General features: G+C 37.6%; 1 protein-coding gene across 2 annotated transcripts in view; it reads left to right on the top strand.

Annotated features, from left to right (window-relative positions):
- The window catches only part of cacna1eb (calcium channel, voltage-dependent, R type, alpha 1E subunit b), a 66431-nt gene that overhangs the window by 48117 nt on the left and 3990 nt on the right, over positions 1–14324 (top strand). For both annotated transcript variants that reach the window (XM_043216684.1, XM_043216676.1), the window contains 12 exons: positions 2700–2901; positions 3123–3287; positions 4469–4579; positions 5039–5119; positions 5362–5481; positions 5705–5770; positions 6108–6199; positions 6395–6569; positions 7309–7436; positions 12076–12172; positions 12260–12365; positions 13363–13470. In XM_043216684.1, coding sequence (XP_043072619.1) covers positions 2700–2901; positions 3123–3287; positions 4469–4579; positions 5039–5119; positions 5362–5481; positions 5705–5770; positions 6108–6199; positions 6395–6569; positions 7309–7436; positions 12076–12172; positions 12260–12365; positions 13363–13470 — 1451 coding nt within the window. The remainder of the gene's footprint in view (positions 1–2699; positions 2902–3122; positions 3288–4468; positions 4580–5038; positions 5120–5361; positions 5482–5704; positions 5771–6107; positions 6200–6394; positions 6570–7308; positions 7437–12075; positions 12173–12259; positions 12366–13362; positions 13471–14324) is intronic.

The following is a 14324-nucleotide window of genomic DNA, read 5'->3' as shown; positions in this document are numbered from 1 at the left end:
CTACATGAGCTTATATATATTTTATATCCTTGATCCTACCCAATACCTAAACTTAACAACTACCTCACTAACTAATAAGCAGCAAATTAGGAATTTATAGAGGGAAAAGTCGTAGTTAATAGCAAATAAGTGTTCCCTATTCTATTTTACCAAATATATGTACCATAAAATATATTGTTTCTATATATACAATCAACAACTTTAAATGCATTTTTCCGAAGCTTTTAAATAAATTATGTCATTCACATTGCTTCACGGGACTGTAGTTTTTGTCCACAATTCAAGACGTTACGTCTTATTTCATCGCCTTTAAATGCATTTTTGCTTGAAAACAAAGTGTTGTGATCTTCTCATAGCCATTCGGTTTGATTCATGGCGTTTAACTCTTTAACCGAATCCCTAAAGTGAATTGGAAAAATACTTCCGGAGCTAGCACTGTTATAAAGCGCTCAATAGGGAAGCTTGGATGTTTCTTACTTACTTGAGCGTTTGGCAACATGATGCATTTTTGGTCTGCTCCCAAGATTGTTCTGAGATCTGAGAGGGATATGGATAGTCTTGTCAGTGCAGGGCTATTGATGGAAGGCTATTCTGCTGCTTTCTCAAGTATTTGTAAAACATCTGCCAAGGAAATGTGTGTCAGTGGAGATCATCTCTCTACGTTTTGGTTTTAGACAGGTTGTTTAATCCTCCTCTAGAGAGTGCCAATGTGGAGGTGAGTACTTTAGAGCATATTTTGTTTGCTAATGGATTCGAGTTCATAAAGATAATGCATTTCTCTGTGCATAAGTGCCTGTTTAAAGACATAATGGCCAACGGAGTATAATGACCATATTTAAATTAGACAGATCTCATTCGTTTTAAATAAATTAATATGTTAACAAGGTTTTAGTGCTCATTAAACTATCCAAAATCAGAGGAGTGAATGCCACCAGAATGAAGCACTGGGCTTTGATTCCGGAAAAATGCAGTCAAATTACCAGGCAGCCTTCTGTGGAAATGCAAATCGGATCCAGAATGCCAGAAATGTTGGCAAATGTCAAACATGAAAGAGCTGGGCTTCTCTGCGAGCACAATAGATGTCACGTTGTGAAAGCTTTTGGCAGTGTGAATGAACGAAATCACTCGACAGTTACCGGAACCTTTCCAGAAATTTTCTAAAACCTTGAAACATACAAGAGCTGCGCGACATCTTCTGCACATTAGATGTGACATAAAACAGTTATTCATGTTTTGTTTTAGTAGGCCAGCGTGTTTTTGTTTTTTGGGGAGGTTTTTTTTGCAAATATTGTTATAATCCAGTGAAATTTTCGTATGAGCAAGGAGTCCCAGAACAGATGGTATGGCCCACGCAGAGATCTGATCTCACCATCTTCAAGTCAGTCTGGGGTTCATCCATAGAAGAACCGTGGCACCTTCTCCAAAGCGCTTGGAACGAACTACCTCAAAAAATGTGTGCGTGCAAAACCAAGAAAAAGCTACAGAAGGAAGAGCATTATACCAGACTATTTAAAAAAATGTAAATGCAACCCGAAGCTCTTTTCTTGTTTCTACTTATCAATCAAATTTTATACTCATCATAATTTAAAAGAATTAGGAGGTGCATAATAAAGAAATATAGTCGGCTACGACAGGCAAGCTAATGCATTTTAATGGGCAATGTTATTTAAATGTTTTTATACCTTCATTTGATTCACGAAGGAAATTTATAGAGCTTAGAAAGATGAGCCTCCACATAAAACATTTCTTCAAGGTCGTGCGGTCATGAGAGTCGTGATGCTGCTAATTGCATCCAATAATAAACTGTGAGCACAGTCTGGATAACTGCTCAAAGATCTCCTGAAATCTTTTCTGCAGGTCCAACCTTCCGTCAAAGATATGTTTTCATCAAAAGATATTATTACCACTGTTTTCTCCAGCTTTAATAATTATCGGCATGTTCTGCAGCCGGCCAGCTTGTTTTCAAAAAGTATGGCTTGTCTGAAGACTTTGTGTCACTGTTTATTTCTGGAGAACAGTCAGCATTTGTGACCTGTTGGAAAACATCAGTTTCGATGCTGAATTGGCGAGTCGCCGCTGTTTGTTATGATTGTTATTTTACAGTGTTACTGCTGAGACCAATGTTGAGTTGGGATCCATGTGGAGAGATGTTTGTTTAATAGTTGATGCCAAGAATTAGTGGTTGAAAAGGCTGGGAAAATAATGTGGACCGTCATTGATGAACTCAGTGTGGGCTGAGTAGCATGTCTGTGAAGAAGCAGAAAGAGGTTTAACGCTGCAGATTTTAAATACTGAAATTATGATGCGTTTCCATCATACATTTACCAGTTAAAAAAATATAATGTACATTTGTAACACTGTACTGTGAGTTATATTGCCAATCGTTTACAGAAAGAGCGTGACAAAGGCTAATGGCAAATTTGACATCTTTCTCTCTTCTGACCAACACAATCCCTCTCTCTCTATTTGTTCTTTATTTTAAAGTCAGAGAAATCCATAAAATGTTTCTATTCAGCACTTTAGACATTTACCCAGTGACGACTTCCATTTCTGAGAACCCTGAAATGTCCACAGGTTTGTTAAATGAGAACGGAGCCATGTTTTGGGAAAACAAACATCGTATACAGTCCATGTAGTGATTTCTATATATTTGTTTTTTTGTTAAAATTCATTGGATGCATTCGTTATGCTCTCTACAGAGTTCTCCAACACTCGGTGGATGTGACTGAGGAAAACCACGGCCCGAGCAGAGGAAACCGAATGGAGATGTCCATTTTCTATGTCATATACTTTGTGGTTTTCCCCTTCTTTTTTGTCAACATCTTTGTCGCTCTCATCATCATCACGTTCCAGGAGCAGGGAGACAAAATGATGGAGGAATGCAACTTGGAGAAAAACGAGGTGAATGTACATTTATGACAGTATACGGGATTACACATCAAGCTATTTCATATTTTCCTCACATAGCTAGGTTTTATTAACTGCCCTTAACATCATTTAGTGATATTAACACCATTATTACAAATAAGAGTCTGATCTAAGCATGAAAAAATAGAAACGGTTTCTAATCAGCAGTACTAACCTGCATGTTCCTTCGCTGCTTTCTTATCTCACTCTTCCAGCGGGCATGCATTGACTTTGTTATCAGTGCAAAACCCCTAACGAGATACATGCCTCAGAACAGACAGACCCTCCAGTACCGATTGTGGCACTTTGTGGTGTCGCCATCATTCGAGTACACGGTTCTAGTCATGATTGCACTCAACACAGTAGTGCTCATGATGAAGGTATAACTTTTAACATACAATATTTCATCTTGGAGCGCATTCTGTTAATTGAAAAAGCGAGGCCAAAAATATTGGCACCCTTGGTAAATATGATCACAGAGTGAAAATTAATTTGCATTGTTAATCCTTTTGATCTTTTATTTAAAAAATAAAAAAGCATAAAAATCTAACCTTTTATTAGATAATAAGAATTTAAAATAGGGAGTTTTTTTTTTTATACACGTTGGACACAATTATTGGCACCCCTAGAAATTCTTAGGAATAAAAAATCTCTGCAGTATATTCCCATGCATATTCACAATTTTGAGCACTCCAGGGTGATTATGAACATGGAATTATCTGGCCATGATTTCCTGTTTCACTTAGTTATAAATAGGAGGGAAAACAGAGCCCAAATTACCTTAATCATCAATCACAATGCACAAATTAGTAAAGTAGCTTTAAGAAAAGAGCTGGAGCAGTGAAAATTACCATTTCCACCATCAGGCAAATTTCCAATTAACGTAAAATGTTATGAAACTGCCTAGAAGAGGATGTGTGTCTATATTGTCCTAATGCACAGTGAAAAGGAAGGTTTGAGTGGATAAAAACTATCCAGTGACCACAGCTGGAGAATTGCAGATTTGAGTCTCAGGGTCAAAAAAGTGCAGAGCCTACATCACCACATGTTGTTTGGAGGGTTTCAAGAAAAATTCTCTCGTCCAAAAACAAACCCTGTAGAAAATGAGTGAGGAGTGATTCTGGATGAAGGAATGGTCTCTGGTCTCTTGTCAGGTGTTCTCTAACCTCATCAGACATTTATAGGAGACCATTTAGAGCTGTTAAAAATAAAGGTTTCAAGAAGTATTCAATAAAAGGGTGCCATAAATTATGGCAAATGTGTATTAGAGAAAAATATTTATTTCATAATGATATTTCTCCCCGTTTTAAACTCTCATTATCCAATAAAGGTTAGATTTTTGTTTTGTTTTTTTTTTAATAAAAGATCAAAAGTATTAACGATACAGACTAATTTTCACAGCCTTCTTTGATCATGTTAACCAAGGATGCCGGTATTTTTGGCCATGACTGTATGTATCTGCTCTTGGTTTTCATGGTCTTCATCTTCAGCTGAAATAGCTTAAGTGAGATATTTTGAGGTGCGCACAGCATTTGTGATTTATAATCGTAATGCTTTTCAGTACCACTCAGCGCCAACTGCCTACGACATCGTCCTGAAGCACCTCAACACAGCCTTCACTGTGCTCTTCTCCCTGGAATGCATCTTGAAGATTTTTGCCTTTGGGTTCCTGGTGAGATTAACGATCGATGTCAAAAGGACAGCTCACAAAAAAAATCTAAAGTTGCTTTTCATTTCCTCATCCAAAACGTAGGGGACATTTATTCTTCATTGCAACAGTAAATAAAGAATATTAGCTGAGACTGAGGCCTTTGGTGTTTCGTCACTTTGTGAGTCAAAAACCACATCTCACAAAACATATATCACCTGGAGTCATGGGCCTTCATTTTGTGGTCCCTGAAGGTTTGGTAGCCATTGATGTGCATTTTATAAATGACCAAGGACCACAGTTCCAGCTTAAACTCCTCTTCACTGTTCTACCGAAGAAAAAGCCACCATCTTGGATTAACAGCAAATTTTCATTTTTGAGTGAACTGTCCCTTTAATGAGTATCGTTCAAAGAAGAATACATTTTTAATGTACCTGATTTGTTTATTATTTTCATTATTGTCACTCTGCTCTCATCTCGCAGAACTACTTCCGAGATACATGGAATATCTTTGATTTCATCACTGTGCTGGGAAGTATTACCGAAATTGTGGTAGATTTACAGGTACGAATATTTCATACGTAGTGGTCTGAGTACGTCAAAAGTGTGTATTAGTGCTGGGGTTTCTGGGTCTCATGTAAATACATAGTAGTTAAGGCCACCTAATATAAAGTGTGACCGTCTTTTTTCCACTCATTTTTCAGTAAACAGATCTCTAAAAATCCTTAAAACAAGATACACATTTAAACTGTCTATCAAGTGATCTTAACTAAATAAAAGTCTCTTGCCCGTCTCTTTTTGTTCAGTCTGTGAACACCATCAATATGAGTTTCCTGAAGCTTTTCCGGGCCGCTAGACTCATTAAACTGTTGAGACAAGGCTACACTATACGGATTCTGCTCTGGACATTTGTTCAGTCTTTCAAGGTAAAATCACATTTGTGCCGAATAAGCCGCTATAAAAAACTTTACAAATTGTGATTTCCATATCGACAAAGGTAAAAATAATGACCCTGTTTAATTTAAAACGAGGTTTTTGTTTCGGAAAATGTGTGTATATATTATTTTCCTGAGTCTAAAAGTATAATGAAGGAAAGGAAAATAATAAATAAAGATTTGCACAACATTCTTTTCACTCTTTTTGTTTCAGGCTCTTCCGTATGTTTGCCTTCTAATTGCCATGCTTTTCTTCATTTATGCCATTATTGGCATGCAAGTAAGTTTTTCCTTTCATTATGTATGGCAGTTAGACTTTATAAGTTAAAGGTACTGGCTGAATACTTCCCCACACATCTTGTATTTTGGCAGCTCAGTCTATAACTGATCAAATCTGTTTATTAATCTGTATTTGTGAGCTTGTGTGAGTGTTTTGAGGTTATAGACTGTCCTAACCAACTTTTGCGGCGTTTATTTCTTATTAGGGCGCACGTTTAAATGTACATTTCCATTTTAGAAGAATCTAAATCATGGCTTTTTGAGCAGTGATATGAAATGATTTCTATAAATGAGACAATACGATTGCTTCTAATAATCTGCCTTACCTTGTTCTGTAGGTTTTTGGTAATATCAAATTGAATGATGAAAGCCACATTAATCAACACAACAATTTCAAGACCTTCTTTGGTGCCTTGATGCTGCTCTTTAGGTAAGATCCCCAAACACAGAAAGATGTAGTGTTGTTTACTTCATTCTTTCTTTTGTTTGTAGCTAATGCTGTGTATAGTTTAATGACATGTGCAGTTAACCTCTAAATAAAAATCCTGTCACTCATTCTTATGTTTGAGTGCTCTAGTGTTTGGTGACTCATTCCTGGGTAGATATATTACTTTCCGTCTTGCAGAAGTGCCACAGGAGAGTCGTGGCAGGAAATCATGCTCTCGTGTCTCGAGGGGAAGGAGTGTGAGCTGGACCCTTCAATACCACCCCCTTTCACCTCTCCAGATCACGAAGGGGGCTGCGGCACGGACTTTGCCTATTTCTATTTTGTCTCGTTCATCTTTTTCAGCTCATTTTTGGTGAGACTTTTTACTTTTAGTGCAAGAAAACAAATACAACCAGATATATTTTGGGAACAAAATAAAAAACGATATTGGTAGCAAGCAGTGGACATTTTAAATGTTTAAGTAAATAAGAGATCTTTCAGTTGCAGATGAGTCTCTGTTTACACAATAAAAAACATCTGAGCAGACTCTCCCTTAAACTTATTAACTGTTATGTTTTAAACAGATGGGTCACACAAAACTGAAAATTCTGCCATTAATTTCTTGCCCTCATGCCAAACCTGTAAGACCTTCATCATCTACAGAACACAAAATAAGATATTTCTGAAGCTTTCTGACGCTGCATTGACAGCAATGCAACTGACATATTCAAGGCCCAGAAATGTAGTAAGAAAATCGTTAAAACAGTTCATGTCACATCAATGGAGCTATTAGAATACTTTACGTGTGCAAAGAAAATAAAAATAACGACTTTATTTCTCCTTTTTTATTCTCATAGCTTTTGCATTCTGCCTTGAATGTGATAGTTACATTGCTGTCTATGGACGGTCAGAAAGCTCCCAGATTCTATCAAAAATATTTTAATTTGTGTTCTGAAGATGAAAGAAGGTCCTACAGAATGAGTGATTACTGACAGAATTTTCATTTTTGAGTGAACTATCCTTCTAACTATAAATCATAGCTAAACAGAGAAAAGGAGTAATTATTTTGTTCATATTGCACTGATGGACTACTGCCACTTTTTGTTCCTAAGATGCTGAATCTGTTCGTGGCTGTGATTATGGACAACTTTGAGTATTTGACCCGAGACTCATCCATCCTCGGACCTCACCATCTGGATGAATTTGTGCGCATCTGGGGAGAATATGACCGAGCTGCATGGTAAGCGTAACAGATATAACATATTCTACTGATCTTACTGTGATACGCATAGAGGCACTTCACTAGTACCCGCTGTTCATTAACATCCATCATGTTTCTTTTTGATTTCGCTTGGTTTGTTCATTTACACAGATGCAACTCTGTTCAGTAGTTCAGCTCAGATTTATACCTTAGTACATTTTACAGTAGTTATGAATATGCAAATATCCCAGGCCTTCACCGTTCGAGAAAAACTATGGTTATACATTATTTTGATTATCCACTATAGACATTCTAGTTGCTATAAATAACTTTGCAATTACCTGTAGTATTAGTAAAATAAATATGTGTTAAGATACCTAGAATCAGAACAGTGTTTTGGAGAGCATCAAAATAAAGTGTTAGCAGATATTAATGAGACTTCTAGTGAGTGCTAGTGGACATGAAATTGCAAATAGTATGTCTAATATGGATAATTAAATTGTTACCAAAACTTTGGCCTGCATGGAGGAGTGGGACTATCATTGTTTTTGGTAGATGTTCAGCTTTTTACAGTTGTTGTTGTGTCTTCCCAGCTGGCTTTTTTTGTGCTTGAATCAAACTGAATAGTTGTTCGAACCAAAAATGCACAGAACATTTGGCCACCGCGTCAGACACAGACGGATGTTTTCAATTTTGTTGTCGTGGTGAAATTGCTGAAAGTTGGTGCCTTGGATTCCTGTGCGCTGCCAGAACAAAGACTGGCCTGGACTGGATTCAGGACTCACTGTGAGCCGTTTAATTAGCCTGTCCTCAAACGCCAATTAGTGCACATCAGTATGCCGATACTTAGAAAGTCAAAAATACTTCTTGGCTAATGGAAGCCGATCTTGCAGTCATCGCTGCATTCTTCAGGGCTGGAATTGAGATGGAATTTAGTTTAGTGTTTAGAAGTCGGTGGATGACTGAGCGAATAGGCGTCCCTTGTAAGTAAAGCTGAAGGCCACATCCTTCTGTTTACAGGCTTTCAAGGGAAGGATGATGTCATGTCAGATGAAAAGGAAGACAGGGCCTCGATTGTTCAAAGAAAGGTGGGTTTGTACGTGCCTGCCCTAGCATCCTGCTGTGTGGTGTTAGACTGTTTCAAACAACGTGTATGCATTTTAGGGCTACAACTGATTTTTTTATTTGTATTTTTTTATTATCAGTTATTCTGTTAAAATTAATTTGCTTAATTCACACACAAAAAAGTTCTTTTCCAAATGCAACCTGAGGGCAATTCATGTATAAAATCGATGAATTTAGGCTACTTTTACGTTTAGTCGATGCTTTTATCCAAAGCAACTTACAAACAAGGACAACAGAAGCAATCAAACCAACAAAAGAGCAATTTTTTTTTTTATTTAATAAAAAATATAAATAGAACAGTAGAAATAGACTAGGAGGAACATGCAACTAACGACTATATGACTGGATTGCTAATAAAAACTCAACTACAAAGTAGGACTTAACTAAATAAATGTACAACAAGCACATTTCACTCAAAGCATTCTTGGTCTGATATATACTGCGTAAATGTGAACACCCCAAATCATACTCAGACCACCCTAAACCTCAAACCATATATATAGCAACATATATGCTTAAGTCTGTATTGGGAATCTTGACGTATGTTGAGGAGCCTTGCCTTTCAGCCAATCTGATATTCACTACTGTAATGAAGATAGTTGGAGAATTCTCAGTCTAAATAAATAGCCAATTACAGGAGTAATATTTACTCAGTAAAATCAGATGATGACCTATTAAGGTCACAAGGGTTGGATCATGAAACTGAAACGGCTGGTTTTAGACAATAATTCATTAGTATGATGTAGGGCACAAACCATCACTGATCCACCCCCATGCTTCTGGGTGGTACACTTCTTTGGGGCTTCTCCACACCGTAACTCTCCCAGATGTGGGAAAGACATTGTTCACAGCCCAAGATTTTCACTGCTGGCACCATTGAACCCAACGTTTGGCATCGGCACGAGTGACCAAAGGTTTGGCTACAGCAGCTCGGCCATGTATACTGACCCTGTGGAGCTCCCGGCGGACAGTTTTGGTGTAGACCCGAGAGCTGAGGTGCACATTTGGCCAGCTGTGGGTTTATGTTTTTTGGATACAATTCGTATTAGCACCCGGACATCCCTTTCAGGCAGCTTCCTCCTGAGTCCACAGTTACTTCTGTTGGATGTGGTTCGTCCTTCTTGGTGGTATGCTGACATTACCCTGGATACCGTGGCTCTTGCTACGTCACAAAGACTTGCTGTCCGAGTCACAAATGCTCCACCAAGACGTGTACCAACAATTTGTCCTCTTTTGAACTCTGATATGTCATCCATAATGTTGTGTGTATTGCAATATTTTAGGCAAAAAGGTGCTTTATAATTAAACCTTCACACTGGTGAAGCATGCAATCAATGAAGATGAAACTTCCAACACTGAATTAAAGTGTTTCAGTTTCATTGCCCAACCCCTGTATATATATATATATATATATATATATATATATATATATATATATATATATATATATATATACAGGGTATATATATGTATAGTTCTTATATATAATATATAAAATCTCTGGACGCAAGTCATAAAAAAGTATACAAAATGCTACTCTAAAGTGCCATCAACAAAAGTCATGTGTGGCTATTGCTACAACTTGAAAATGTTGACTGATTAGTTGTTGTCACCCTGGTTAAAGTTGTCAACTAAGTTGTTAATAGAATTCAAATGGTTTCAGTTTCAGTTTGATACTGGAGGGCCAGTGGCCTGCAGAATTTAGCTAAACTCTGCAGGACACCGGCCCTCCAGGAACGAGTCTGGTGACCCCTGCTCTAAGCTTACCACTAAAGATCAACTGAAGGTCATAAAAGTAATATCTTTCCATGCCAAAGCTAGTTTAAACTATGAAAAGAAGAGATAATTTTCTAAAAGAAAGAATTCATCAATGCGTGTTTAGAAGGCCATCTCAGTGTTTTATCTGTTAACATAGATAAAGTTAAAGTACTTTTTTGTTTATTTATTTTTAATACATTTTTATATTAATTAGTTTCCAGTACATGGTTGTTATGGTTTGTGTGTGTGTTTGAAGGCCATATCATAATTACTGTTATTACAAGATGTAATATATATAAGCCTTTACGGCCTTATAAAACCGTCCGAGTCCGAGTCCAAGGGTCCGAACAGCTCCAGTTAGTATCACGTGTTTCTATCTCAAATTTACAGTAATTGCGATGCGTTGTGATTGTAGAATTAATTGTCTAAGGCAGTGGTTCCCAACCTTTTTTAACTCACAGCCCACACAACCAAACACATATGTTTCCGCGGCCCACTGCAAAAAAATTAAAAAAAAAATGTAAATGTATGCAGCAAAAATATGTTACATAGCCTAAATCGGCGGGTTGTTTTTAAACCAATCAACGACCTGGAATAGTGAACGCATAGTAACAGTTTATTATTTTTTTTTTTTATTTAATTAATTATGATATTTAATTATTACTACACATTTTTACGTACATTAGCAATATTATTATTTCTATTGATAATAACTGGCGGCCCCCCTGCAATACCGTTGGGGCCCACTGGGGGGCCGCGGCCCACAGGATGAAAACCCCTGGTCTAAGGACTACCAAAGATGTTAATTTAGATCGTATTTGTTTACTGCTGTTACATTTCAGATAGAATATATAGAATAAACATTAATAAAAGTTGTTATAGAAGAGTGGATAGAGTGCAGAACTGAATAAAGGTCTGGAGAGATTGTTGTCTTCTCTTGTAAAGATATAGGTGCATAATGAATAAAACAGAGTTTGTTAAGAGTGGTTTGGGTTGTATGGAGAATTTTTTTCTTAAAGGCTTCAATTCAGTAATAGCGTAGAAAAATTATTTAGAGATTTTGTTCTGTAAAAAATGCTACTCATTTTTATTGTGTATTCAAACATTTATTTAAACATACCCCTCATATTTCACTTTCATAATTATCATATTAGTTTCCATGAACTCATTAAATGTCATATGTAGCATCAGTTGTTGTTTTCAGAAGGAACTGAAAAGCTTTTTGGCATCAAGAGTACCAAGGATAAAGCAAAATCATTGCTTTACTTAACTTTGCTGCATTTGTCGCAACAGGCAAATGAAAGATGCTTTCCCTCACTGCCCAGTACATTCGCCAACATTGAAAATGTAAACCGTTTCTTTCTTATTCTTTTTAAATGGAAACCTCTGGAGAGCTACTAACTCCAACTGTAAACAAGCACATCTGAATTAACTAAATGAACTCAGTATTACTTGAAAATTGCAGGCAGTTTGAAACAGATCTGCAGGAAAGTAACTCTCCAGTAGAACAGTTGGCAACACACAGTTGTGGCGTTTTGTTCCTGAAATAATTTGTGTTTTTGAGCAAATCTGTTGAATTATTGACTCAATGACTTACTCACAAGAACAGTCACTTTCATTTTGGAGAAATTAATAATCATTTACACTTACGGTATGTTGGATTTACTTTATTTTGTTTTGTGTACATTCAGAACATCCTCAGAAGTGTGGTATGCAAAAATAGAGATTAAATACCATGCTCCACTGTTCATATGAGAATCACAGAGATTTTAATGTCATTGCTTTTCCCATCCAGTGGCCGCATTCACTACACTGCCATGTATGAGATGCTAACCCACATGTCACCGCCTCTTGGATTGGGAAAGAAGTGTCCTGCCAAAATTGCCTACAAGGTAGAAAAGTTGTATCTTGAAAATGCGTTTTATTGTTTAATATTAGTATTTGCTGTAATTTGCAACCATGCTGTGCTGCTGTTGCAGAGACTGGTGCTGATGAACATGCCAGTCGATGAAGACATGACGGTTCACTTCACGTCCACGCTGATGTCTCTGATCCGCACTGCACTGGAGATAAAAATCGCTAGAGGTATTTGTAAATCTGTCCTTCAAAAGAATAGTAGTTTAATGACAATTATAGCATGGTTTAGTCAAATTGATATTGTTCCACACCTGTATGGGTGTGTCCCAACAAGCTGCCTTTGTTGTGTGGCATTATATTGTGTACATAATAGGGAACTGGAAAAGACTGTGGCTTAGTACATATTAGGGCCTTTTGCACCGCAGGAACCATTTTGCAGTACCCAAACTACTTGTGGAACTACCCACTCCTTGGCGTTTTTGCACCGCAAGAACTAGCAATGATTTTAGTTCCAGGTACTCCATCTGGAGGAAATAAATTGGCTCTTACTTCAGAGTAAGGTCTAAAAAAGGTCTAGGAACTATCAATGACGTAAGTGTAAGCTGATTGGCCAAATGCATACTAAAATTCACTTGAAAACTTTGTCTGTGGCATTTTCTGCTTCTATCAGCCTCAATGATATGTCGCACTGTCAGCTGACGTTGGAATTTCTTAGTCCTCCTGTCCGTTCTTTCAGTCAGAGTTGACATTATTAAAGATTAAACAACTACAAGGCAAATGGAAGGTCAAAAACTGTGATAGAGTTTGGTGAAAAATCAGTCCGGGGCTAAGCAAAGATTGTCAGCAAGCAAACCGGCAAGATTGTCAATGGAGAATGAAATAGATGAATATTCCAAGAAACAGTCCAGGTTCAGAGCCAAGAGAGCATGGTGGCAAACAGAGACTAGAAGTGCAGGCTAGTGTCAGTATCTGAGTTAACAGGGCAGGACACAAAGATAAATAAAACTAGGCTAAAAGGAGAAGAGGTTGATTCTTGTTGCAGAGCCCAGGAATGAGAAAACGACAGCTTGGTGAAGAGGATGCTCGAAAATCACAGCACTCCATAAGTGACAGAAACACCCTTACCTTTATATATTATGATGATGCAAAGTATGAATGTTCGTTTTGGTCGTTTTTTCAATCTATCTATCATATTCATGTCTTGTCTCCATGTGTGTCCTTACAGGGGGCGAGGACCGGCTACAGTTGGATATCGAATTGCAGAAGGAGATAAGTGTAATCTGGCCACACCTGTCCCAAAAGACTCTGGATCTGCTGGTACCCATCAACAAAGGTGAGACTCTGCAATGGAAAATAGTTTCAATGCCTTCAGAAGATGTACTGCTGCAGTACTCGAGTCAAGAAATAGCTTCTACCTACAACCTAAACGGCATAGACAATACTTCAGGACTCGGAAGTATACTCCAAACAGGGTCTCTTAAACAAATGAGATCCTCAGTACTCTATAGAAATCAGGACTAGTAGATTCTCACTCTTCAGTAAATTAGCTGATTTCATTTTCCTACAGCATGAATAGAATCAGGTATGCATCCAAATGTTCCTGAAGATAACAGAGCAACAGACCTGGTCTTGAGCGAAAACCAAAAACATAAGCCTCAGCTTCCTGTTCTTAGTTGATAGGAGTGGTCTTCTGCTGCTGTAGCCCATCTGCTTTGTGGTTTAATGTGTTGTGCATTCAGAGATGCTTCTGCATAGCTCAGTTGTAACAAGTTACTGTTGCCTTTCTATCAGCTTGAACCAGTCTGGCCGTTCTCCTCTGACTTCAACAAGGCATTTTCGCCCACAGAACTGCTGCTCACTGTTTATTTTCTCTTTTTCAGACCATTCTCTTTAAACCCTAGAGATGTGAAAGTCCCAGTAAATCAGCAGTTTCTGAAATACTCAGACCATCTGGAACCAGTGACCATGTCACCAAGTCACTTAGGCAGCATTTACACTTGACATCAACAATAAAAGCAACCCATATCCAGAAGTTGTCCATATACATATACATCAGAAATTGATCAGATCAGCGTGTCCTGGTCCAGAGGTGGTCGAGGACATATTGTAATCAGATCTCAGCTTAATGTAAACAATCAAGCTATCATGACTGCATTCGTAGGATGTCGTCACACAAAACCCTGTCCC

The sequence above is a fragment of the Puntigrus tetrazona genome, chromosome 2 (genome assembly GCF_018831695.1).
Source record: "Puntigrus tetrazona isolate hp1 chromosome 2, ASM1883169v1, whole genome shotgun sequence".
NCBI classification, from domain to species: domain Eukaryota; kingdom Metazoa; phylum Chordata; class Actinopteri; order Cypriniformes; family Cyprinidae; genus Puntigrus; species Puntigrus tetrazona.
The sequence above is the reverse complement of the archived record's forward strand: the minus strand, read 5'-3'. Positions and strand labels throughout refer to the sequence as shown.